This window comes from Gadus chalcogrammus, chromosome 16 (assembly GCF_026213295.1).
Source record: "Gadus chalcogrammus isolate NIFS_2021 chromosome 16, NIFS_Gcha_1.0, whole genome shotgun sequence".
Taxonomy (NCBI): domain Eukaryota; kingdom Metazoa; phylum Chordata; class Actinopteri; order Gadiformes; family Gadidae; genus Gadus; species Gadus chalcogrammus.
Window position 1 is genome coordinate 7,259,589 of NC_079427.1, and position 26,380 is coordinate 7,285,968.

Genomic DNA, 26,380 nt, shown 5'->3' on the forward strand with positions numbered 1-26,380 from the left:
AGAAATCAAAACTCATACAAAATACGTTTAAGAAATCTTTATTTCACAAAATTGTTAGATTCACCCGTTGGAAATAGTGTCCATAGCCATGTTCAGTTATTCAACAGAATTAGGATTAGAGCTGGGATTGACCAATCAGAATCCAGTCGTCAAAGCCATGAATAAATAAGCATACACATACTGGAGACAGTCTTTAAACCCATGTTATCAGACTCAGCAGTTTAGTGGCCAAGCTCAGAAGCTCCTTATCCGAGGCCAGGCAGGTGGGCAGATATGCAGGTGGGAGTGACCGGTTGAAAGTTTGGCCAGGGGAGGTCAGAGTTAAAACAGGGGCTAGTCCTACACGTTTGTGGTTCTACACCCATAGCAGCTTGTGTTGAATTATATTCAAAGTTGTCAAGACCAATATCACTGGGCAGGCAATTTAAAGTAATAGAAAAACATTTGCCAGCAGGTGGAGCCAGATAAACTTTGATAAATCAGTTACATTAAAAGCAACATCTGGACTTTAACTAGCTAATCAGAAAGCACCAATTAGTTTGATATTGTGGCTGTGATGTGAATTAGATAAGTAAAGGGGAAAGGATAGGGAACTGCCTTGTTTAAGAGCACTCCTCTTGAGGCTTGGTGGCCCGCTGATTAGTTGGACCATTGACTTCCAGCGAGATCAAATCCCAGGCCGGATCCTGGTCCAACTTGCCAAGTTTTTGGCCTAGAAGACTCCAGCACAGCAGGATCCCCAACCTGTTACTAGCTGGTTACCTCTGCTTTGCAGAGTTAACCAGCTAGTTACCAGTTACCTCTGCTTTGCAGAGTTAACCAGCTAGTTACAGGTGGGGGATCCCAACTTTTCAGAGTTAACCTAGCAGCAAAGACCGATAAAGTTAAAGCAACATGACACATGTGCGTTTCTTTCTTGTTGACGACTCCTACGTTCTCATTGGCCGAGCTTCTGAGTACAAAGACACCAAGACAAAGGTTGGTGGGTGAGCTTTTACTTCAGTGACTTCATCCACACGTACGCAGCAGACAATACGTGGGGGGGGGGGAGGGGGGTCACAGGGACCAACAACACCACATTAAAACATTGTACACAGGCTTCCCAAACGTTAAAAGCCAATGTTTAAATCAACAGCAGTCTTAAAAGCATTTCTCTGCTTGCTTAGAGAATAGTCTTTGCGTGATATATAGATGTACATCTATACACATACATGAATATATTCGTGTTGTCCCTTGCCTCCAGAGCTCCCAGCAGCAGCAGCAGCAGCAGCACTGCGCTGCTTCTACAGTCTGAACAGCTGCGCCAAGTTCAAGCTTCTGGATGGTTCCGTGGCCAATCACAGGTGGGACCGGAGGGCTGAGCAGCCAATCCTAGGTCGGACCGGAGGGCTGAGCAGCCAATCCGAGGTCGGAAAAAACAAAGTGCTGAGCAGCCGATCCCACGTCGAACACAAAGCGCTGAGCCACCAATCACAGGTCGGACCAGAGCACAGCTTTGCTTCCCTTCTCCACGCTGAGGACGAAGGCGCCTGACGGAGACCAGGACACTGCGTTGATTGCCGAGCTGAGAAAAAAAAAAAAAAAAAAAAAAAAAAATTGTTAGCTGCGAATGCCTCCCTAGTGAGCAAGGACATTTTAATTTGAACAACTAGTTAAAGGGTTCGCTGTTAATCTCACTGCTGTAGTTAACAGATCATCGCATCAAAGCGGGTTGATAAATTAAATAACCCTAACGAAAACAATATCCAACTAAACGGGAAGTCAGTGCCTATAGCCAGCCCTAGTGAGATAGTTCTCCACAGTGTTCTTACCTGTGGTGCTTGTCCAGGAGGCGTTCCAGTTTCCCTGTCAGAACGTTCCACACGTAGACCCCGCCGTCCGCAGAACCCCCCACCACGTAGTTGCTGTCAGGACTAGAGAACAATCACATCAGAATTTAAGGCGCATGGTACATATTCAGCCTCCCAACAATTCCCACGTACAATTTGCCTGTAGAACCAGTCACACATTGTAGTACAAGCACCGCTCGTGGTTCTCCACTAGTGGGCGCTGTTGAGCCCTACCTAAAGCAGACTCTGGTCCAGTCCGCCCCGCACTTGAATCCCGGGGCACTGAAAAAAAAAGAAAAAAAAAAAAAGGGGAGTGAGATGACGGTGGTGAGGAAGGGGTCCGACTGATCACGAGCTCAAGGAACAGACATCGTGACTCCGCGCACAAATATGCAAAACCTACAGCACGACACAGCTTACTAGCCAGAACACTGATTTACACAAGTAGAGATGTAGTTCACTAGATAGAATAGAGATGTAGGGCTGCTCCATTATGGGGGAAATCAGTCACGATTATTTTGGTCAATATTGAGATCTCGATAATTTTGTATTTATTCAGCATGTCTCTCCCCTTAAAAAAAAAACTCTGTAACTGAGAACTTTGAATTTTGCCTTAAAAATACACAATGGTCATGAAAATGTTCCAATTGATAAAACACAAATATTAAAAAAAACGAAAAATTCAATTATGTTCATATGATGTGATTGTTTGACGCCAAAAAATAAAAATCAAAATTCGCCCAGCCCTAATTAACTTGGACACAAAACTGACATTTAACAAAATACAGTGCCTTCGTTTCCTAGTAGACAGCATACATCACCATGTAGTTCACACTCGTGATTTACTGGTACCCAGAACGTACAGAATGACGTAGTTTACCGATACACAGAACAGTGCCGTAGTTCACCGTTGGACAGCAGTGCTGGGGACCCACCTGAAGGTGTGGCGGACTGTGTTGGTTCGGAGGTCTATGATCTTCAGGAGGTCGTCCCGGGAGCAGGTGAGCAACTCGGTACGCTCCTGGCTCAGGTCCAGAGAGGTGACCTTACCCTGAAGCTCCAGCTCCCTCACGATGCTCTCTGCCCTGCAAACCACGTAACTTTAATCTTCACACCATACAACCCCTGATTTAATCCTCCCTGCACACCATAAGATTGCCAACTCCTAATTCTGGATTTAGACGTCATATTGTTTGGTTTTCTTATCACACAATCTACAAACATATACAAAGATACATTGTTTAGGTCTCAGCTTGAAAACTGGTGATCATCTCCCTGTCCTCTGCCCCGCCCCCTTGCTCCATGCCGATTGGTTCTGTGGGATGCATGCAAGTCAATGTCACACTGAGCCAATGGGATCTCTGACCGACTCAGATTGTGACGTCACATCCTGTGTGTCAGCAGTTCCTGAAGACCAGCAGTGCACGACTAGAGCATGCTGGGTAAAGCAGGGCCTGCTGGGAGCGGAGGCGGGGGCTAGAGGATTACGGGTTATCAGACCTTTTACGTCTCATCATCGACCACCTCTGAAACCCAATGCTTAACGTGAACCAGCTCTAACCCAATAACCACCTCTGAGCTCACCCCTTTGCTTTTTGGAAACACTCACCTGATGTCCCAGAAGCGAACCTTCTTGTCAAAATGGCCGCTCATGACACACTGCTCTGTGCAGACGATGTCATTACAACTTGAGCCCGCAAACACCGTTTTCATACCTGTAACACACAAACTGGTCATCTCCCAGTATATTCAGTAGAAGAACAGGTATACTGGTAAACTGAGAAATCAGTAGGAGACTGGTTTTACTAAGCCGCTCCCAGTTCATCCAGCAGTAGACTTGTTATACTGGTAATCTCCCAGTAGCATACTTCTACTGGGAAGCTCCCAGTATAAATAGTAAAAGACAAGTAGTGCTGGGCAGCTGCCAGAAGAGATGTATATAGGGTTAGCACTCCTTAGTTATGAATATTCATAAGTCAAAGCTTAAATCACATACAGACTTTACTGCGTAGGTCCCATAGTTTGAGGGTGCGGTCGTAACTCCCGGAAACGATGCGAGTGTTGTCCAATAGGAAGCGAGCCGCCAGAACCTTCCCGCTGTGGCCCGTCAAGGTGTGCTGGAACCAGAGCACAGGTTACATAACAAGGCCACACACCAAGCCCATTGGTCCCCCCCAGACGGCAGTGGGGTCCTCACTCTCAGCCTGAAGTCGTCCACAGTCCAGATGCGACTCGCAAAGTCGTTGGAGGCCGCCAGCAGGTAGGAGCCCTGAGGGAGAGACAGAGATACGCTCATCACCATCATCAAAGGCCAACACGGCCGACAGAAGCAACATGGCGGGCCGGCTGAAAGACTTACGGCGCTGTCGAACTCTATACTGGTGATGCCAGCGTTGCTCCCAGTGAGGGCTCCTTTGGGTTCACAGTGACCTACACACACACACACGAAGCCATTACTAAGGCGATAGCGAGTTCATAGGGATGGATTGAGGCCCATCAACACTTGTTACCAAGGTGGGGTTCACGGCTTAGGGAAAGACACTGGCCAAACAGTACAGCATGACATCACGCACATTCTTTGGCCAGCCCGCGCTGCCGGAGTTATTCAAAACATGCAGGCAGAGTTGCAGTGGAGCTAAAAGCAGCTACTGCCTCATACCTCTGGTCAGGTCACGCATGTTTACATATTACATGTTTATTACAACAAGAGAGTTATCTACATTTTGTAGAGCAACAAATTGTTCTTTTATATATTTCTTTATTTTAGTTTGTGTGATTTGTTACAGACTGGAGATCAGTGCGTTTGGCATTATTGATTTTGACAACTAAATAAAGATATTAGATCAATTCATCTCATCATAACACGTAGGACTGGCCTACAGGAATGAGCAGTTTATATGTTGATTATCCAATGTTGCGTTTGTCCTACTAAAGAATGATTTAATTATTTTGTTTAGTGATTACTACAAAAGATCTTTAAAAAAAAAAAATGCAATACTATGAAGACTATGCTACCAATAATTGTCCAAACATAGTTATGAGGGGTAATGCCATCCTTAAGGATAATGATCCTACATCATTATGAAGGGGCAAGTTAAATTAAACATGGCTGCTCTGAACCATCCTGATAAAGTGAAAGCCAGACAAACAGGGTACTGATTGGTTCCTCATCTGGAAAGGGGCTTACCGGAGACCACCTCCCACAGTTTGACCCGTCGGTCCATGCCTCCGGTTGCCAGGAGACGAGAGCCGGGACTGAAGCGCACTGCGTTCACCTCTCCATCATGAGCCTCCTGGAAACAGGACAGTCCGCAGCGTTTAGCCCAACACTCACTACGTCCTCTCATCATGACAGTCCAAGTACACAAACAAGTTCATGTTTGTGCCATTTTGAGGCGATATTTGCACGTGCCTTTAGGAATGACAGATGTCATATAGTTCAGTTTTCTGATATCTTCACAATATTTGAACTTTTATGAAGATTGTTTTTAGGTCTCAGCTCAAAAGTGTGATCATCTCCCCGTCCTCTGCCCCGCCCCCTTGCTCAATGCGGATTGGTTCTGTGGGATGTCAATCATCATCACACTGAGCCAATGGGATCTCTGACTGACTCAGATTGTGATGTCACATCCTGTTTGTCAGCAGCTCCTGAAACCAACAGTGCACGACTGGAGCATGCTGGGTAAAGCAGGGGCTGCTGGGAGCGGAGGGGGGCTAGAGGACGGGGTCAGACCTTTTACAGAAGCTCATCATCGACCACGACTTTAGAACTGCTGTATTCCTGGTTACCCATAAGCCTTTACTCCTGGTTAGCACAGTAACCCAAAGCCTTGCTCTCTTGGTTAACCCCGGTAACCCAACCCACAGTTACATTTTCTCGGAGACAGGCTTATGAACCCCAGGCAGTGAGGCCGACCGACGGCGGCAGACAAAGAGGCAGAGAATCGGAATGACGGCGGCAGACTGCCTGATACTTACGAAGACGTGCAGTGCCGTGGATGGGACTCGAACCTCCACCCCTCCCATTGGAGCCTCCGTGTTCTCTGGTGACGTACTCAGAGAGTTACCAGGGCGACGCCTACAAGACAACAAACATCAAGCTCCAGTGTTATTGTTCTGAACCCCTACTGCCCCTAATGGCCAGCTGGGTGTGCTGCAGAATGAGGGATCCAAAAGCCCTGGCAGATGGGTTTGCTCCTACCCCTCTAACTTACACATGCTATAGCATGTATAAACTCTGATTGGCTGATATGGTTACCACCTGATCACCTGCTGATTAAGTGTAAACCCACCCGTCCTCATTGAACCTGAACAGTTTGGGGGACTTTTAAAGAGGAGGCTCGCCCAGAAGGTCTCAGCTTGAAAACTTGTGATCATCTCCCTGTCCTCTGCCCCGCCCCCTTGCTCCATGTGGATTGGTTCTGTGGGATGTCAATCATCATCACACTGAGCCAATGGGATCTCTGACTGACTCAGATTGTGATGTCACATCCTGTGTGTCAGCAGCTCCTGAAAACCAACGCTGCACGACTAGAGCATGCTGGGTGAAGCAGGGGCTGCTGGGAGCGATAGGGGGGGGGCTGGAGGATTGTGGGTAATCAGACCTTTTACGGAGCTCATCATAGACCTTGGCTAAACAGGTTGCCATGGCGATGAGGTCAGCCATTTGCAAGGCGCTAACCGTTAGCTTACCGACGGTGACATGACGCACAACACGAGACAGAACACGGACCACTAGTAAGACCAGAGAGCTAGCCAGCTTGCCATAACCATGAGTTAAGACACGTACCCAAATATGTTGCCGATTGAGTCCAGCAGGCCACCAGGGGGAACCTGAGAGATCCTCTTACTGGGAAAACAAAATTAATTACCTCCGGATTCCAAGAACCAGAACGGGCCTGGATCAGCACCATACAGCCTTTATGCACTGGTTGTCTTGATTCTAAAAGCTAGATGAACTCTACATCAAGGTGCCCCACCCAGCTAGTTTAGAACAAGGATGGACCGTACAATGTTATAGGAGGTCTAGTAGATCTGCTTAGATGGTCTTGTAGAGCAGGCATGGCCCCTCCTCTCACCTGGGGGTCCGACTCAGGGATCGACTGGGAGACGAGGCCTCGCCCGGCCCCTTCCCGCCGTCCTCGGCAAGAACCTCGATGTCGTCGTCCCTGAAAGTGACGCTGTGGTTAGATCCAACATGGCTGCTAGTGAAGCTGTAGTTAGATCCAACATGGCTGCTAGTGAAGCTGTGGTTGGATACACGTTTTGTGATATCTTCACAATTTAATAACATGTACCAAGATTCATTTGGTCTCAGCTTGAAAACTTGTGCTCATCTCCCTGTCCTCTGCCCCGCCCCCTTGCTCCATGCGGATTGGTTCTGTGGGATGCAAGTCATCATCACACTGAGCCAATGGGATCTCTTGATTGACTCAGATTGTGATGTCACATCCTGTGTGTCAGCAGTTCCTGAAGACCAGCAGTGCACGACTAGAGCATGCTGGGTAAAGCAGGGGCTGCTGGGAGCGGAGGCGGGGGCTAGAGGATTACGGGTTATCAGACCTTTTACGTCTCATCATCGACCATGACTTAAGGCGGACTGCTGTCGTCCTGGTTACCACGGTAAATCAACGCTGATCAATCAACTGACACAGAACGCCCGGGAACTCACGGGTCGAGGGGCAGCGGCTCCTTGGCTGCGTCCGCTAGCTCCTTCTGTAGCTTGGCTTGTCTTCTCCTGGAACAGAGAGCAAGCGAGTCACGATCAACACAACATCTAGCCTGATCCGATTGGCCAGTGTTTCTGGACCTATGGCCCCGTCCTGATAAAGCGGGGAACAGTGAACACCGTTGTCAGAGTGTTCGACGAGTCCCACAGACACACATACGAGATAGTCTTCCAGAACATTGAGCCGAAAAAGAAGGTGGCGGAGGTGGCTGTAGGGACGTGGCCAGCTGCCTCACCTGCAGTCCTTCTCGTTTTCTGCGTTTAGTCGGTTGGCCTCCTGGGCCTTCTCGGCCATCCAGCGAGACACAAGCTCCTGGTTGTCCTCCGTCGTCCTCCTCAGCTTCTCCTCCAGAGCGCTGAAGGTGATCTGCAGAGCGTCGTACTCGTCCTTCAGCATCTGATTGGCCCTCTCCAGATCCTGCAGACACAAGAAACAAATATACATAAGATGTAACAAATTACACATGATCAAATATACTACATGCACGATATACACAATGTGCATTATGAAATATACAGACTAAAATAATCATACATTATAAAAATAGAATCATTAACACAATATACATGAACAAATAAACGACTAAAATATCTGGTTGGTTTAGTCACGTGACAGGATAAGGTTTCCTGATTACCTGGAGGAAAGTGTTGAGCTTTCGACAGTCTCCCTCCAGAGTAGCGATCTGTGTCTGGTACTCCGAGATCCTGAGGGACAGAACCAATTCAACATCTCCTTTAAAAGCACCAATACAAACATGTTACCAGACAGCTGACTGAGACAAGACAAAGCGGAGACACAGGTAAGGAGACAGACGGCTGAGAAGAGGGACAAGCCGAGACATAGGCAGGTAGACAGAGAGGCAAATTAACAGGAAGGCAGAGGGTAAGACAAGCAAAGGGGCAGGTAAGCAGAGAGACAGGGTACTAACTTGGCCTCATTGCGCTGGATCTCCTTGTCCTTCAGCTGGATCTGGTTGTTCAGCTCGATTACATTCTGGGCCAACTAGAACACAAATAATCTTTTGTTAGCAAATTGTGTCGTTTCTTCCTCGCCTTTGGGTAGTTTCAGGATTTACAGATGTCATGTGTTGTTCTGCATTCTGAAATTGTCACAATATTTTAATCATACATTTTTATATAAGGTATTTAAAAAAATAATGTTTTTTGGTCTCAGCTTGAAAACTTGTGATCATCTCCCTGTCCTCTGCCCCGCACCCTTGCTCCATGTGGATTGGTTCTATGGGATGTAAATCATCACACTGACCCAATGGGATCTCTGACTGACTCAGATTTTGATGTCACATCCTGCGTGTCAGCAGCTCCTGAAACCAGCGCTGCACGACTAGAGCATGCTGGGTAAAGCAGGGGCTGCTGGGAGCGGAGGGGGGCTAGAGGACGGGGTCAGACCTTTTACGGAACTCATCATCGACCATGTCTAAAATAGGGCTACTCCTACGGAGAACACCCCTTGTATCCAATGGTGCTTGTCCAATTGGAGGCGTTGTATGCATGCTGTTACTCCCATGTCAGAACGTGTCTGGTAACACTGCCCAAGTCCACATTCCAAGGCACACAATGGCACAGTGACAAGGCCCTTGCAACAAGCCCTGCACAACAATGAGCTAGCGGCTAAATCCTTTCTAGCCACCACATCCATGTTCTGCCAGAGAGAACTACTCGGGTCGACTCCATCACAGCAGGATGACTTCCAAGATACGCTATTCAGGGTGCGCGTGTGTAGTGTGTTTGTACCTCTCCTCTCTTCTTGTGGAGCTCCGTAAGCTCCTCTTGGTGTTTAATCCTCATCTGGGACATCTCCTGCTGGATGTCTCCCCGCATACCCCCATCCGCCGCACTGAAGTTGCCATGACAACAACACAAGCTAATTATTACCCTCGCAACGAGTGCTTACTATGATAATGCACACAGAGACAGATCCAGAGCCATAACCAAGACAACACACCAAGATGTTACCATGAGGTCCCCAGACTAAGTAGACATACTACATGATAGTACTTTAGTGAAAAGGGTGCCTTGGAGAAAGGCTCAGCAAAAAGTCATAGTAATCATTTTAATAGGCCTCCTGGAAGAAAGGCTACCTGAGTTGGGATCCTCTGGGTCCATCACTCTGGTACCGCTCCGAAAGAACGGCCTGCATGTCAGACTTCTCCAGCAGACGGTTATCTAGGAACACAAACACTCTTCATTAGCTACCGTAATGAACGTCGGGGTCCCAACCACAATGCGTCGTCATGCCTTCGCCATCATTACAGCGCCAAAGTACCAATAATAACAACCACCATTACACTGCTTCTGTGTTTACATTGGCTGATGATCTCCTCGAAGGCTTGGCGCTGGACTCTGTCCCGCATCCTCAGCTGCTCGGAGATGTGTCTCTTCCAGGTGTCCCCACGTCGGTCCGCCATCGCCGCCTAACATAAACCCAAATACAACTTAAAGCCCACGTTGATTGCGTCAATTAAGTGCTGTGTGAAACAGAAACTGCATAAAAACGAGACTAGAGGTCGGTTCAGGAGCAGTAGTTCTGGATTATTTCTGCTATCTACGGAGGAAACCCACCCAGTAACCTCTAACTAACACATGCCCTCAACGATAGCGACATGAAGAACACATCTGTTTCGTTATCTTACAGCTAGACAACCATCTCAGTTCAGAACAAACCCTCGTGACTCGCCGCCGACCCCAGCACTAATGTTGATTAGCTCCGGATGCTAGCCCGGCTGGAAGCTACAGGCGAAAGGTCCAGATCCTCACCGCATGGACTCCTCTCGCCGACTAGTAGACCTTCGCACGCTGGCCGGTGGGTTGAGGTTTAGCTGACTGGAGACGATGCTATTTTCAGTACTTAACCGACGCCAGCTCCCTCGGTCTCTTGCTTTGACTTCACGTCCATTTTGCCTCCGACCGCTTCTTCCTGGAGTGTCGCAGTAGAATGACATCATCCGGGCGATGACCTATGGCTTAAATAGTGGCGGGACAGACACACCTACCTCAAGTGATATTCATTAGCATTATTAATTTCCCTTTATGGGGACCAACTCAAGACATTGCTACCAGGTCCCTAAAAGTTTGATCAATCACTATTAGTTCCTAATAATTTTCCCTATCATTTTGTTACTGTTATTCTATTCTATTTTATCAAGTTAAACTGACATCCACAACATACCTATTTGACTTCTCTCCTCTCCCTCTCTCTCCCACTCCCTCGCTCTCATTCTCTCTCTCTCCCTTCCTCGCTCTCTCCATCCCTCGCTCTCTCTTACGCACAATGGTGAATCGAAATCGTTAAACACGTGTGTAAACAACAGATTCACCTGTTGCTAGGAGAGTGTAGATGACAAGAAAGTTCCAGCTGTTTTTTATTTACAACATGACACACATTTCATAAACACTTTATGCAAACAACACAGTCGCACAGCCTGTCCTGGTCAGCCTCTAGTCCTAGTCCTGGTCTGCTCAGGTCCTGGTCTGGTCTGGTCCTGGTCGTTTCCTGGTCTGGCCCTGGTCAGGTGCTAGTCTAAGTCCTGGTCCGGTCCTAGGCCTGCTCCTGGTTGGGGCCTAGACCTGGTCTGGTCCTCGTCGTCATGTGCTTGTCTCAGTTCTGATCTTGTTCAGGTGCTAATCCTAGACCTGGTTCTTGTCTGATCTAGTCCTGGTCCTGGTCTGGGCATGTCTTGTTCTGGTCCCGGTCCTAGTCTTGGTCTGATGCAGGTTCTAGACGTAGGCCTTGCTGCTGCCGGTGCCGGTGCCGGCCCTTGCCGGCGCGAGGCTGTAGATGGGGAGGCCCGGAGAGGGGGCTCTGTGCTTATAGGAGAACCTGAGGAACCACAACAACATCAAGTCCAAGGACAAGTAGACCAATCAGACACATATGGAAATAAGTAGGTCAATATACTGAGATGACATTGTCAGTCCATGTGTCTAACTTCTAAGAAATATGATATGACTGTATAAACCATAGGTAGTATTACATATATAGTTGTATTAACTATGTGTAGTTAAATGTATAACTGTAAAAATAAGTATTAAAAAAAGAAGTATTGTATTAAATATGTAACTGTGTAAACTAAGTGTAGTGTTAGATCGTCGTTTTTTATTACCGTTGGATATAGTGTTGTTCCTCTTCCTTCCTATAGGAGCAGCAGAGCAGAGCTCCGCCCAGCAGAAAGAGACCGGAAGCAGCCCAGCCCTGGTACAGCCCGGCCCCCAGTTCAAACCTGCAGCACACACCCTTAGGTAAGCATTACTGCGAACAGTAGTGTGCGGTAGCACTACTGTTAGCGGTAATGCTAACCTCAGGCTGTGTGCTTTAATACAGAATACAGCCTGAGGGTAGCCTTACCGCTAAGAGTTAACATTACAGCTCACAGAATATAGCCTGGCGTTAGCATCATCGCTAACAATAGAGCTAGTTCATCCCCCCGGACACCCAAGATCCTATTACGACCAATCATGGACCTGCTAAGGTGCAGGCCAGGTTAGGTAGGTGGTCTCCATGGTAACTCACCGGGCTCCGCCAGAGTACGGGACGTAGAACTCCTGCACCACTCGGCTGGCGTACCACGACACGGCCACCAGACTCAACGTACCTGAGGAGAGAGTACCTGCTCCTTAATGACCCGTCCCTGTGCTCTCTAAAGCCTAGCTGGTCCTAAATGTTGTGTGTGTGTGTGTGTGTGTGTGTGTGTGTGTGTGTGTGTGTGTGTGTGTGTGTGTGTGTGTGTGTGTGTGTGTGTGTGTGTGTGTGTGTGTGTGTGTGTGTGTGTGTGTGTGTGTTACCTGCGAGGAGGAACAGGGCTCCCCCGCTCAGGGTGAGTGTGTTCTTGGTTTGCGGGGACACCCGGCCCAGTTGGGTGCAGCGCAGCCCCATGACGGACAGCACCAGGGAGACCAGACCCACCAGCAGAGACACCACCATCAGACCCCGACACACCTGGATGTGGACTACACACACACGCACACACAGGAAGTCACACCACACAGGAAGTCAGTCCGCATACAGGAAGTCACACTGCACACAGGAAGTCAGCCTACATGTAGGAAGTCAGTCTGCAAAAAGGAAGTCGCAGTACACACAGGAAGTCAGTATGCTGACTGGAAGCCAGACTACACACAGAAGGTCAGTATGCAGACAAGGAAGTCACACTGCACAAAGGAGGCCAGCCTTCACACAGGAAGTCAGTCTGGAGACCTGTACCGTAAGTACCAAGTTAGCCAATGGGAATAGAACGACGGTCAGTCTCTGGTCTCTGTAGTTTACAGAACAGAACAAGGCATTGTACCACCTCTCAGACAAAGAGGAAGTCCCAACGGCAGACAGGAAGTGAGCGAGGAGACCATACCAGGCAGGGCGAGGAGGGACTTGAAGCGGCTGCACTGCGTGGACCCGAGGGCGGAGGACACGCAGCTCATCCAGAGGCCCTCGAACATCGACTGGCTCGTGGTCACCGAGTCCACATGGCTACGCACACGCCAGCGGTGGGAGCTGGTGCAGCTGGACTGGAGGCACCAGCCTGCCAACCCCAGTACCACACCTACCACCTGCAGGGCCATCCCCATGTCTCCACCCTCCAAGACCCTGTTGACCAATGGGCAGAGGGTAGCTGCCGATGTCCTCCTACTGATGTGTTGATTTGGTTACACATACAATAAGGTATAATGTGTGAAACCTGAAGCGGCTGATGAACAATGCAGGAGATACATTGGTCCTGAGATAATTAATCCTCTCAGGGTTCAGGACAAGACATCAGGCCAACATTGTGATCTACTACAGTCATCTACTACTATCCAACACACACTTTAGTATCCTCCTAGAAAGTAACAACTTAAGATTCCTGACCATGACAGATCTCATCTTATTTTGTGAAATTATATTTGCCCTCAATTGCCTCCTGGTGGGACTCAAGAAACAAGTCTACACATTCCAGGGGACACCACCGTCCTCCCTGGATCCTCCAGAAGATGGATCTTACCGGACTAAACGGCGTTGTGGACCTCCTGTCCCAATTTCTCGGATGGTTAACACTCGGCCTTCCAGCCGCTCCGCAGGTCTGCCTGAAACAGTCTTACGCAGGTCTGTAGGTCCTAGAATTGGGTTGGTCCTACTGTATATCTAGCTATTTGTTCCTAGAGTAGATCTGTCCTACAGCAGGTCTGTAGGTCCTAGAATTGGGTTGGTCCTACTGTATATATAGCTATTTCTTCCTAGAGTAGATCTTTCCTACAGCAGGTCTGTAGGTCCTGGGTGGGTCCTTCTGTAGGTCTAGATATCTGGTCCCACCGTAGTCCTTAAAATCTAGATTAGGTCCGGGATGCAGCAGTCCTGGTCTGGTGCTTCAGTAGGTTTTCTCGTGTAATGGCGTGTGCCTGGTCTCTGGGGTATATGTCGGCGGCTCCAGTGATCCTGGGGTCACTGCCCCCAGAGAGGGACCTCATGAACAAACACCTGCCAACCGTCACCTGACAGGAAGTAGAAAACAACCCACTGATGTTAACTGGTTCTAAACGGGCGTCAAGGTGACTCACCAGTAGTGTTAACTGGTTCCTAACGGAGGTCAAGGTGAATCCCCAGTACAATGTCTCGGGCTGGAGCCCAATAAGGAACATTAACAGGACTGTAAGACAGGCATTCTGTTGTAGGCATCCTGTTGTATTGGCAACGATCAAAAGAGTTGTTTTCAGGACTTTAGACTCAAACACAGAGAGTGAAACCCAATCTACAAACACACAAGAGCGGACTAGGTCCCTCTAGGACAGGGGTTTTCAAAGTGTGAGAGAGTGAGCCCCCCCTCAGAGAAAAAGATTCAGCTGAGCCCCCCCCCCCCCCCCCCCAATTTTTTTTTCTAAATACCTGTGTTTTGAAAGCTATTTTAATTATTTTACACATTTCAAACATCTCCGATCATAATTTTAAAACATTTGGAACATATTTTTGTAACATTTGAAACAAATTTTTTAACATATTTTTTAAACATATTTCTGAAACATTACATCTTTTTGCGTTTTTAAACAACACAATGTAACAACTTTATCTAAGCATGTTTTAGCTTAACCTTTTTTAAATACATTTGAACATCTTAATCTGTGTAAACTGCCAGTTTACAGATTCATTCAGGGTCCCCGACTCTGAATTTTCTGAGTCGAATCAGATCTGCCTTTTCAGTCCAGAGATTCGACTATTCGGCGGGGTTTGTTTACCGGCGTTGCTATGGTGACCTCAATTATTATAACCAACTGAAAACGACGCCGGTTTGAAACTAAAACTGTGATTCTGAAAAAAGTATAAATGCTATCAAAATTCCGTTTAGATAGTATTGAAGATACAAGTGTGTAGATTTGTTTAATGGTTTGAACGATGGTAAACGGTTGAAAAAGGAATGAGTTACGATGTCTAGAAGTAGGTGTATCAGAATGGGCTGACGTCTTCAATGAAAACAGCTGAAAACGAAGCAGTATGAAACTAAAACTGTGATTCTGAAGACATTTTAAATTATATCGAAATTCTGTTTCGATATTATTGAAGATACAAGTGTGTAGATTTGTTAAATGGTTTGCACGAAGATAAACGGTTGAAAATTGATTTAGTTATGTTACTTCTACAGTTGAAGTACGACTGATGATGATTTGAATCATCGTCTTTCAGGGTTTTCTTCGGGTTTATTTTTTTCTCACGTCGCGCCCCCCCTGAAGAACTCTGGCGCCCCCCAGGGGGGGCGCGCCCCACAGTTTGAAAACCACTGCTCTAGGATAACGTTAGGCCCTGCAGTTAACCTGTTGTTTTAAGGGCAGAAATAAAACCATAGGAAATGTGGACCCATCCTCGTCTGACAGTTTGATTTGGAGGACATCTTGGAGACAAGTTCCTTGTAGATCAGATCACATTTAGGAGACGTATACAAGATCTCAAAAGACGACATCTACAGTAGTACCTAAAACATGCAGACACATCTTCTGATTGCATGCAGTACTACAACATTTCACACACACACACACACACCCTACTATGTAGTGGCGAGTTGGTGTCCATCTCTTGGGTCTCTCTGAGCGCCGGTGGAGGTCAGGTGAATCATGCTTTAAAATGATCTCAACACACGTTAAGAGTTTAAATCAACTTTTAATCAGTTCAAGATAAAATATTCATTGTGTCAACACATTATGTTGTAGCCATCCATCAGTCCAGGGATGGGCTGTGCCCTGCATGGCGGGACCTGGCTGGGGGGCTAGAGGTGACATTACACAACCACCAGGGGAACCAGAGCACCTCGTACACCGTTAACCTACCTCTTGTATCTACACATTCTACGTTATCAACATAGACAGGAAAAGCGGATGACATCACATCCTGTTTAAAAGAGGCTGGTTTCCGTGGTTACACAGGGTAAACACAAACAACTCACACCAGCACCATGATGGTCAAAGTCCCTCTCTGGGGTTGGTTTCCACGGTTACCCGTTTATTCCCGTTTCCACGGAAACCCATGTTAATTCCAGAGGCAGTGTGAACTCACGGTTACCATGACCACTGCATTGGAAAGGAAATGTTTTTTATCCCCATATAAGGAAGATCCGGCATTCCTAATCCAATGTTGGAATTATAAATTCCTACCTAAGCTAAAAAGATTTGGAAATGATGACGTCTTGTGGTGGAGGTGATGACGTCTTGTGGGCGAGGCAATGACATCATGTGGTGGTGGCGATGACATCATGGGGTGGAGGCGATGACATCATGTGGTGGAGGCGATGATGTCGTGAGATGGAGGCGATGAAGCCTTGGGTTGGAGGTGCCGACATCGCACGTGGCCGGCCAAAGTCGCGCGGTGACTTCATGGTGGTGAAGTCTGGCCTCAGGCGGAGCCTGCTCCTCCGTTAGCCCCGCCCCCTGGTCCCCCTGGCCCCCCGGGGCCCCTGGTGCGCAGGTTGTGCCAGACCCGGACCAGCGAGTCCCGGTTCTTCCAGATCAGCTCGTGGCCAAACATGATGTACCAGCTGCGTCAAACACAAGGCGCCGTGAGTACACTGCTGGCAAGCCGTGGTCAATGCTGGTCTTACTGGTCTTAAGAACGGACTATACTGGAGTGAGACTTACATGCCGAACAGAGCTCCTCCCAGGTGGGCAGCGTGGTCAAAGAACCGCCAGCCGAGCACCACACCTGCTGCATCCATGGCAACGATGGCCTTCAGCGCCTGTCACAGGGATAAAGGAGAACCAATCACTTAGGATGAGGGTGTGGAGGCGGGACATTGTGAGGAGTGTTTATAGGCAATGGCTGACATACGTTTCCTGCAGTGAAGGTGAACATGGGGAGGAAGATGATGGCCAGCTTGGCTTCAGGCATCTTGGTACAGACAGCAGCCAGGACAGTCATGATTGCTCCGGACTGGGAAACAAGACGAAAAACCACTTCAAACCATCGTGAACAATAAGAACCACTTCAAACAACTGGAGCCCATTCTAACCAGCATGAACCGGACCACTCAGAAAGACTTACGGCTCCAAGAGAAGGGCCAAACCTGCCCGAGGCCGTCTTGGCGACGTAGCTGGCCATCGTAGAGACGACACCTGGAACACAACACAGCTGGTTGGCATGACAACCAGGCAGTGGAGCAGAAAGACAAGTAGTGGAGCAGATATGCATCCAGAGGAGCAGACAGACGGATGGGTTACTTGAAGAGAGGTGGAAAGACACACAGATGGGTTAAATGCAGAGATATATAGACAGAATCCCTGCAGAGGGGAGGGTAGGTAGGTAGACAGAAAGACAGACAGACTGATGGATTACCTGCGGAGAGGTAGACAGCGAGGAACTGCTCTGGTCCCAGCATGGAGACGGCGCTGGACGAGAAGCTCCAGAGGACGTACATGTTGGCCGCCAGGTGGAGCAGGGAGTAGTGGCTGAAGGTGGAGAGGAGCATGGAGGAACACACTGCCTCTGGAGACGAGTAAGGCGGGACCGACATGTTAGAGAGTCTGGATCACACAGTGATCTCGTTATGATCCGGTGTGTATTTGAATTCAGTGTGTATATTTTGATCCAGTGTGTATCCACTGTTGGTGTTATTATCCAGTGTGAATTTGGGTCCAGTCAGTGTGTGTTATAATCAGAGGGACTGACTGGAGGCGCTGGGGTCAGAGGTGAAGTATCGCAGCATGGTGCGCTGGAAGGCCGGTACTCTCCAGCAGCAGTAGACCACCACGTTAGCAGCGATGATCCCTGAGAAGATGGAAGAGAAGCCACACCTCAGTCAATCATGTGAGGAGGTGCTTTAGGTCCAAAACAAGACGATAACCATTTATTTCAAGATATCTGTATACAGAGGTACAACAGTCTGAGTTCAAGAGTTTGACCTTTGACATGAGTGCTACGGGACAGGGTAGCCAATCGGTCCCCTTGTTCCCTACATAGTGGGGGAACACTATAGTGTTCAGAGCATAGGGACTTTAGTAGTTCTACTAACTGAGGTCATCAAGACCTTTTGCCTCCTCATATGCAAACCATAAAGAAAAAATAGAAATACATATGCAGTGGCTGAGCAGAGTGCCAGCACCCCTTTATAAACAATTGCTACTGGAAGAAGGCCATAGCCAGTTGGACAGTGGCCATAGCCACTGTCTTCTACACTTCTACCTTCCCACTGTGCTTAATTAGGGAACACAAATTAACACAAAACCTCAATGGAGAACATATTATAGAATGCAATAGGTGACTATTTTTTTTAAGAATAATGAGCCATGATACTATTTAAACACTTAAAAATGCTAAATATATTTATTCTCATTTACCTTTATTATATTTTATCTTTTTCATTTCAAAATGTATATTTCAAGAATCCCAAGTATTACCTGCAGCGGACTTTATAGTGTTCACTATAATAAGGGAATAAAAGGAATGAGGGAAGAAGCTAACCTTTTTTAAACACGGGCCATGACTTGACCATCCTACTAATGATACTAATGTGAACTAATACTAAATACTAATCTAAGCATCATTAGCATCCCAGGATAGCAGCTTCCAAGTTTGGCATTAGGACAAAAAAGTGTTCTAGTTTCTTCCATTCTGGATGAAGGACAGACTGGACCGGTCATGACAATGCATTAATACAATTGGTACAAAACCCACCTGTGACAGTGCGTTGGCCCTCACTCAAACTGTTCCACCATTGGTTGATCTGAAACCCGACCCCAGCCAATCAGAGATGGAGGATTATTGTTGTTCAGTCAGTGTATTCAGGTTTATGGTATTCTAAATGGTGAATGATGTTTTCTCTGTAAACATGTCTGAATCATTTCTTTAACAGACTGTTTAGAATAACATCATCTGGTCTCCTCAGGATCTGAGATCATGTGACCAAACAGAAGCCAACCTCACCTCTTTACGAAAGTCACCCTGTTTCTGTGGGCGGAGTTTCTCCATCCAATCAGCTCGCAGCTCGTCGAAGTAGCTCTGGACACGGGACTTCAGTGACTCATACTGCCAGATGGCCGCGGCTGCAAACGAGCAGCCTGTAAACTGACCAATCAAATAACAGCCGGTAAACTGAACAATCACAATAAAGCCTGTAAGCTAAACAATCACATACAGCCTGTAAACTAACAAATATGATTACAGCTGTTGATAACCCATCAGGTTAAAGCTTCAAAACTAACCGATCAGAATACAGTCTCTGAGGACCAACATTGCACATTTTACTGAAACAAACTAATAATCTCAAGAAAGAGACTAGTAGTACTAGTACATATGTAAAAACACAAAGCATGTACTTCCCTAACTGGAAGTAACTAGTGTAACTAGTGTAACTAGTGTAGGCATGACATCTTGGTCAGATACTTTCTATCTGGTATAACTAGTGTTGATAAAACTTCTGACTGGCGTCACAAGTATAGGTATAAAATATTGGTGACAGAGTAACTGTAATGACAGCAGCTAGAAGACACACACACACACACACACACACACACACACACACACACACACACACACACACACACACACACACACACACACACACACACACACACACACACACACACACACACACACACACACACTTATCATCTCTTACCCCTACTGTGAAGACCAGAGGTTTGACCAGTCTACCAAAGTTCCTGGGTGGGGTCTTGGGGATCTTGATGATTTGCGGGGGGTCCACCGCCCTTTTGGTGGTCCATGCCTCGCTGGCTTCTGTGTGAGAGGGGACCACCTCCTCCTCCACTCTCTTTGCATCCGTCTTCTTTGCTGGTCTCCTGAAGGCGCTGCGCTGCTGGAAGCCATGCTTCAACCTGAGGCCGGGATGAAATGTTAGCGAGTCCCGTAACACCACAGTGAGGGCTCCTGTCCTCAACTTGAGACATTTTTAGCACATCTGCATCCAAACTATGCCCGACCCATAGGTTGGGAACCACTCGTCTACAGGGGGAGCAGGTGGGCGGGACCAGAGCACAACCAAAACAAATATGAACACACATGACAAGTTAGGTTCAAACAGCAGGACACTGATACGGATTCTAAACACAGAGGTTGGCATTAGCTTTAGGTACCGTAGAATCACGTAAACCAACCCGAATTACCAATTACGACTGACTTATTAACCAACTAACTGACTGAATGACAGACTGACCAATTAACCAACTAACTGACTGAAAGACAGAGTAACTAAATTACCAACAGAATGAATGCATGAATAAAGAACGAACGAACGAAAGAATGAATGAAGGATGAATGATATCACTATCAGCCTGGAGGTGTTGACATGGTTGAAAGGCTGTCAGGTTTAGTTAGATAGCGAGTTAGCCACACGGCTAGCATAGAGAATTAAACACATCATAGCACTCAATACAAACTTAACTACCTGGTCCTGGAGGCTGAAGACAAGAGCTCCTGTCTTGCCAAGGACCTCAATACACAGCCACTCCACGCCATGGAGCCAAGTAACCCCGAGTAACCTGACTAACCCCACACTGCTTCTCTTCCGGGTCAACTGGTAATGGACAACAAGCGCCCCTCTAGGACCAAAACTGTTAATACACCTAGAAATGTAGCATACAAAATTATTATAATAATAACAATAATATTAATGATAACGATATTGATAATTATAGTAATATTGATAAAGATAATTTTAATAAAAATTATGATAAAACGTAACAATGAAAGTAATGCTAATAATAATGCTTAGAATAATAATATGAGGAAAAGTGTGTCATGGACAAACAGTGCTTTAAATGAATTTAAAGATGGATAGAAAAAAAGGAAGGATTATTCAAACCATACAAATATAGTTTTAATTACATAAAAACATGATTCAACTGCTTGAAATATATTTTAGTAAATAACAAGTCAAAAGCTGAAACTTTACAGGATGTACGGTAGCAATATTACTTTCAAAATAAAATGCAATAGGATCTGGGCAAGTCCCCAAGGCGTTATACATACGAATGATGAAAAAACGATATTGTGTTAAGATTACACTACAGTAGTAAACGAAACTTACGAATAAAGTATACAAAATAATATCTTGGTAAATAATTGTCGGGATGACGGTAGCTAGGACCTTTAATGTGAAAGCAGACGGCTGCGTTAGTTTTCCTTGTTTCCTCCGCCCAACAGACGGAGGAGGTGTTTGTAACATGGCTGCCCCTGCGCTCTCTAGTCGGGCTGGGTCGGTGGGGAGCCTCGGCAGCAGCCCCACGGCTACCCCCGGTTCCTCCAACAACAACAACAAGAGCCTGCAAGCCTGCCCAGAGCTAGACTTCAGGTCCGGGTCCCGGGTGGACGAGCTAAACCGCCTCATCCAGGAGTTTAGCAAACATGACCAGCGTGAGTATGACGACCAGCGGGCTCTGGAGATCCACACGGCCAAGGACTTCATCTTCTCCATGCTTGGTGAGAACCATAGACAACATGTCTCTCCGTATCTGCATCTACTCTATTATTATGAAGTGCTCATGTGGTTGATATGGTGTAGAGCGGAATGGGGGTCGGGTTAGGGCTGCACCGGCAGCTGGACCCCCTCCAGGAACACTCAACATCAAGTCAGCTGTCTTCCACTTCATTTGACCCAATCCACACCTCGCTAGCCAGGGCTGGGGTAGACCACTCCTCTTTCACCCTGCTCTCACCCACATGAGCCCCCTGCAGAGAGGCGAGGCCTGGCAAAGTGTACGCTCCACTACACTGGTCTCCTCCATGTAGCAAGATCGATATCACTGGCGGCGACGAACGGAAGGGATGGGGGGAATCATATTATTGTATTATCATTTATCATCATAGTTAGTTAGAAATGTATTAGTTAGAAATGTATTGTCCCCTTGGGGAAATTGTTTTCAGTGAAAGACAGATACACATGACCGTTAACAACAACATAACGAAAAAAATGTACCTATAGTGACCCAGGATCTAAAAGGATACTATCGTCATTACAACTGCAGTGACCTAGGATCTAATATTATACTATTAGCATTTAACATCATTATTCATAATGTAGTGACCTAGGAACTAAGATTATACTATCATCATTATTCATACTGTAGTGATCTAGTAACTAACCTTATACTATTATCATTATTAATACCGTGACCCGACCCCGGATAAGCGGTTTGAAGATGACGATGAGGATTATTAATACTGTTCACCTAGGAACTAATATACCATTATCATTAAACATCATTATAAATACTGAAGTCACCTAGGAAGTAATATTATCATTTAGCGTCATTATTACTACTGTAGAGACCTAAGAACTAATATTATACTAATATAATATAGTGTCATTTGTAATGAAGTAACCTAGGAACCAATTTTATACTATCATTATGAATACTGTAGTGACCTAGGAACTAATAGTATACTGCTATCATGATTCATCACTAATAATGTAGTGACCTAGGAACAAACTAAAATGATACTATTATTGTTACTAACCGAGCAAACTCCCCTTACGGCTGCTCAACGAGAATTTGGAATTTCACCAACTCTGGATCTGGGTAAAACAGTTTTTAAATTACAGTAATCTAGTTGTATCCGTTTATATGAGTACATCCAATAAGTACATTCTTTGAAGTCGACATAACATCAATCTCTCTCTACTAAACCTCGACTAACTCTGCATATCCAACGAATTGAACTATCAAATGCTACTGAATGTATATAACCCTGTATAAAACATCCAACTAATGCAAGAAATATGAGCAGAATCAATATGAAAACCGAACCTGGTCCACAACTAATCTCTAAATGAATTCCAGTCCATTACCGGTCAGCTGTAAAAGGCTTTCTGAGAGCTCAGCGAAGATGATCTAACTAGGGAATAACATTGAGACAGATGCTATACTGTTACTCTCTGCAGCTTCTCTGCTACCTACCCCATAATATTCCCCTCTCAACTTCAGTTATATATTTTCACTGATCATCACTAATCCGATTATTATATCATAAATTAAAACTTATAATTAAATTAGGATTTAGTGTCTGGTATTCTGCAGCCTGTTCAAAACCTGAACGTGTGTGTGTGTGTGTGTGTGTGTGTGTGTGTGTGTGTGTGTGTGTGTGTGTGTGTGTGTGTGTGTGTGTGTGTGTGTGTGTGTGTGTGTGTGTGTGTGTGTGTGTGTGTGTGTGTGTGTGTGACCTCGGGTGTTAGTAAGGCACACACTTCTCACAGACTGTCCTCCAGGTTTGATGGGGGTTGTCTGACCTCTAGCCGTCTTCTCCTGTAGGCATGGTTCAGAAGTTGGACCAGAAGTTGCCTGTGGCCAACGAGTACCTGCTGCTGTCAGGAGGGGTCCGGGAGGGCGTGGTGGACATGGACCTGGACGACCTGAGTGTCTACGCCCGGGGAACGGACTATGACATGGACTTCACCCTGCTTGTACCGGCGCTCAAACTCCACGACCGGAACCAGCCCGTGACGTTGGACATGCGGCACTCGGCGCTGTGCCACTCCTGGCTGAGCCTTCGTCTGTTCGACGAGGGCACCATCGCCAGGTGGAAGGACTGCTGCACCGTGGTGGACCACATCAACGGAGCCACCAACTTCTTCTTCTCGCCCACGCTGGTGGCCGACTGGTTCTACCAATCCATCTCGCTGGTGCTGCTGGAGGTGCAGAAGAAGCCTCAGAGGGGCATGCCGCGGGTGGAGAAGGTGGAGCGCAACGGCACCATCATCTCCGTCATCCTGGGCGTGGGCAGCAGCCGCATGCTCTACGACATCGTGCCGGTGGTCTCCTTCAAGGGCTGGCCGGCCGTGGCCCAGAGCTGGCTCATGGAGAACCACTTCTGGGACGGAAAGATCACCGAGGAGGAGGTGATCAGTGGCTTCTACCTGCTGCCCGCCTCCTCCTTCAAGGGCCGCAAGGAGAACGAGTGGAGGCTGTCGTTCGCCCGCAGCGAGGTGCAGCTGAAGAAGTGCATCTCGTCCAGCCTGATGCAGGCGTACCAGGCCTGCAAGGCGCTGATCATCCAGCTGCTGTCGCGGCCTAAGGCGGTCAGCCCCTACCTGCTGCGCAGCCTCATGCTGTGGGCCTGCGACCGCCTGCCCGCCCCCTACCTCTCGCAGGAAGACTTCTCGGCCCACTTCCTGTTGGGGCTGATCGACGACCTGCAGCACTGCCTGCTCAACAAGATGTGCCCCAACTACTTCATCCCACAGTGCAACATGCTGGAGCACCTCTCGGACGAGGCGGCCATGCTGCACGCACGCAAGCTGTCGTCGGTGCGCTCCGACCCGGCCGAGCACCTGCGCTCCACCATCGAGCACGCCAAGGCCGCGAACCGCCTCAGCTCGGAGCTGCAGTGGCGCGGCGGGGGCAGCAACCCGCCCTCGCCGCAGTCGGACGCCGGCGGGGAGAGCCAGCCCGACGACCGGCTGGCCAAGAAGCTCCAGCAGCTGGTCACGGAGAACCCGGGGAAGTCCATCTCCGTCTTCATCAACCCCGACGACGTCACCAGGCCTCACTTCCGCATCGACGACAAGTTCTTCTAAGAACACGCGTTTCCACAACCCCCGTCCTCTCCTTCTCCTCTCCTTCTCCTCCTAGTGGCCTCTCCTCTAACTGGATGGATATTTTTTTATCTTTATTTTTTCACCAAGTGACGTTACATGATTGTTTTCCTTCTTTCCTTCCCTTGTCTTCTGTTATCTAAGGTTCCTATGGGCCTTTACTGACTGGACGCTCAGCTTTGAAGCTGAAGGGTAAAAATAAAACTGCGTTTGTCATCGTCCAATCAGCGAGCTGGTTCCAGACACTAAGATGGCAGCTCAACAGGGCTTTTTTCCCCACAATGCTTTTAACTTCAAATGTGAAATGTCCTGTGTTCCGAGTCTTAGAAGATACCCACAGTCTCTAACTAACCAAAACTGTTCAGAATCATTCATGTCCCACTAACGGATCCTAAATATGTTTGAGTCCAGATTGGTGCTGGGTTATATTAGAGCTAAATGTAGCGCTAAATTAGCGCACCGGTGAGTTTCAGGTGAACTTGCCTCCATTGGAATGTCTTACTGCTGAAAATAAGTACAGGTCAATAGATATGGCCTGACCAAGGCCCCCTTGCCAGGTTGGTCGATCGGTAGCTCACCCCTAGATAAATAGCTAGACAGCTGGGTAGCTAGGAAGCACATGTAAATATGGACTGAGCAAGGGGTGAAGGCTAGGTAGCTGGGAACCACATGTAAATATGGACTGACCAAGGGGTGAAGGCTATAGGTAGCTAGGAACCACATGTAAATATGGACTGATGAAGGGGTGAGGGCTAGGTAGCTTGGATCCACCTGGAAATATGGACTGATGAAGGGGTGAGGGCTAGTTAGCTAAGTCGTTACACTGCTAGGTAGAAAACTGACAATGTGTTGATTTATTCTTATTTTGCACAGAATGTAAAAAAATTCTTTATCATGAATACCTCGCTCTTATGAAGAGGATTGTGTGTCAGTCTGATGACTAGTAACACTGAACCTGGCCGTCGACAGGTTCTCAATGTGGTACCAAGTGATACTACTACTTTTAAAGGTACAGGATGCAGTAGAACCCAGAGTAGGGACACCTGCACTAAGAGTATGGTTAGCTCCTCCAAGCTAACTGGCATCTTCTCTAATGGATGCTGTTGTCGTGTTTACACACTCCCTCCGTCCAACTGCTTCTAGAATGAAGTGACCATGAGACCGTAACCATGGCTACTACTATCAGGGTTGGATGGGACTTCCTTCACTCCGTTTATTTTGTATCGTGCACTGCACCCTCCCGAAGTGCAATTAGTCACACCCTCCTTGTCACACGCTCACCTCTACATGTTGAACTCCTCTTGTCTCTGTTGAAAACTTGTCTGGATTTTGTTCTTGTTGTTGTTTAGACTTCACGTGTCCACGTGAAGCCAGCTCCTCCCCAGCTCCACGAGCTAGTTCTCCTGCGATAGATCTTGGGAGGGCTCTTCACCTTAGGCACCTTAGTGGAGGAAGCCTCAGAGGAAGAACCCCTCACTGGGCACCCAAACATAAACATTTCCAACTTATACTCACCATCTCTCACTCCCAACATATCTAAACATAACCATGTCTAATGCTGTAAATGTCCTGTCATTTCACTTCTTACTACCTAGATGTAATCGAACCGTAACCATAGTTTGCCCTTTGATTTCCACCCACCCGGGGGAGACTAAAGGCATGTCTCGGGTGGACACTGCCGTTTGGACACTGGCGCTGGCTAGTGGACAATGGCGAGTGGACACTAGGACTGACTAGCTTAATGCTAGGGGTTAGCTCCACTGATACGGTATACTGTTGTAAATAGCACTGGAAGAGTGTCACACTGCAGA

General features: G+C 47.3%; 4 protein-coding genes and 5 non-coding genes across 12 annotated transcripts; 1 reads left to right on the top strand and 8 right to left on the bottom strand.

Moving 5' to 3' along the window:
- Positions 1 to 25: 25 nt before the first annotated feature.
- On the bottom strand, positions 26 to 10,527 carry atg16l1 (ATG16 autophagy related 16-like 1 (S. cerevisiae)). 3 transcript variants are annotated; one of them, XM_056611944.1, is made up of 20 exons: positions 10,333 to 10,527; positions 9,881 to 9,989; positions 9,657 to 9,741; positions 9,310 to 9,412; positions 8,487 to 8,560; positions 8,193 to 8,262; positions 7,794 to 7,975; positions 7,501 to 7,566; positions 6,908 to 6,997; positions 6,619 to 6,678; positions 5,808 to 5,907; positions 5,017 to 5,122; positions 4,189 to 4,259; positions 4,027 to 4,098; positions 3,826 to 3,946; positions 3,439 to 3,544; positions 2,765 to 2,914; positions 2,064 to 2,111; positions 1,812 to 1,913; positions 26 to 1,564 (listed from the first exon to the last, which is right to left on the bottom strand). In XM_056611944.1, the coding sequence occupies exons 2-20, from the start codon at positions 9,981 to 9,983 to the stop codon at positions 1,471 to 1,473; spliced, it is 1,803 nt and encodes a 600-aa protein (XP_056467919.1). In that variant the 5' UTR covers positions 9,984 to 9,989; positions 10,333 to 10,527; the 3' UTR covers positions 26 to 1,470. The 3 variants fall into 3 exon arrangements, with proteins under 3 accessions (XP_056467919.1, XP_056467920.1, XP_056467921.1); XM_056611945.1 differs by lacking the exon at positions 6,619 to 6,678 and having other exon boundaries at positions 32 to 1,564; XM_056611946.1 differs by lacking the exon at positions 10,333 to 10,527 and having other exon boundaries at positions 32 to 1,564; positions 9,864 to 9,955.
- Positions 3,074 to 3,351, bottom strand: LOC130406782 (small Cajal body-specific RNA 6). The gene has a single exon (XR_008904531.1). It is a non-coding gene; the product is annotated as a small Cajal body-specific RNA 6 (non-coding RNA).
- LOC130406784 (small Cajal body-specific RNA 6) lies at positions 5,321 to 5,587 on the bottom strand. The gene has a single exon (XR_008904533.1). It is a non-coding gene; the product is annotated as a small Cajal body-specific RNA 6 (non-coding RNA).
- Positions 6,180 to 6,457, bottom strand: LOC130406781 (small Cajal body-specific RNA 6). The gene has a single exon (XR_008904530.1). It is a non-coding gene; the product is annotated as a small Cajal body-specific RNA 6 (non-coding RNA).
- Positions 7,139 to 7,413, bottom strand: LOC130406779 (small Cajal body-specific RNA 6). Its single transcript, XR_008904529.1, has one exon. It is a non-coding gene; the product is annotated as a small Cajal body-specific RNA 6 (non-coding RNA).
- On the bottom strand, positions 8,724 to 8,988 carry LOC130406783 (small Cajal body-specific RNA 6). The gene has a single exon (XR_008904532.1). It is a non-coding gene; the product is annotated as a small Cajal body-specific RNA 6 (non-coding RNA).
- Positions 10,528 to 10,919: 392 nt separating the features above from the next.
- LOC130406411 (claudin-19-like) lies at positions 10,920 to 13,985 on the bottom strand. 2 transcript variants are annotated; one of them, XM_056611974.1, is made up of 6 exons: positions 13,551 to 13,985; positions 12,921 to 13,156; positions 12,358 to 12,522; positions 12,086 to 12,167; positions 11,679 to 11,795; positions 10,920 to 11,395 (listed from the first exon to the last, which is right to left on the bottom strand). In XM_056611974.1, the coding sequence occupies exons 2-6, from the start codon at positions 13,135 to 13,137 to the stop codon at positions 11,293 to 11,295; spliced, it is 684 nt and encodes a 227-aa protein (XP_056467949.1). In that variant the 5' UTR covers positions 13,138 to 13,156; positions 13,551 to 13,985; the 3' UTR covers positions 10,920 to 11,292. The 2 variants fall into 2 exon arrangements, with proteins under 2 accessions (XP_056467949.1, XP_056467948.1); XM_056611973.1 differs by having other exon boundaries at positions 12,864 to 13,156; positions 13,551 to 13,983.
- A 1,670-nt stretch (positions 13,986 to 15,655) lies between these two features.
- parlb (presenilin associated, rhomboid-like b) lies at positions 15,656 to 20,564 on the bottom strand. The gene is made up of 10 exons (XM_056611956.1): positions 20,424 to 20,564; positions 19,638 to 19,854; positions 18,944 to 19,084; positions 18,695 to 18,743; positions 17,690 to 17,788; positions 17,357 to 17,506; positions 17,066 to 17,136; positions 16,853 to 16,954; positions 16,663 to 16,760; positions 15,656 to 16,562 (listed from the first exon to the last, which is right to left on the bottom strand). The coding sequence occupies exons 1-10, from the start codon at positions 20,492 to 20,494 to the stop codon at positions 16,421 to 16,423; spliced, it is 1,140 nt and encodes a 379-aa protein (XP_056467931.1). The 5' UTR covers positions 20,495 to 20,564; the 3' UTR covers positions 15,656 to 16,420.
- A 591-nt stretch (positions 20,565 to 21,155) lies between these two features.
- Positions 21,156 to 24,989, top strand: LOC130406401 (nucleotidyltransferase MB21D2). The gene is made up of 2 exons (XM_056611953.1): positions 21,156 to 21,457; positions 23,287 to 24,989. Exons 1-2 carry the CDS (start codon positions 21,202 to 21,204, stop codon positions 24,549 to 24,551), a joined length of 1,521 nt encoding a protein of 506 aa, XP_056467928.1. The 5' UTR covers positions 21,156 to 21,201; the 3' UTR covers positions 24,552 to 24,989.
- Positions 24,990 to 26,380: the final 1,391 nt, after the last annotated feature.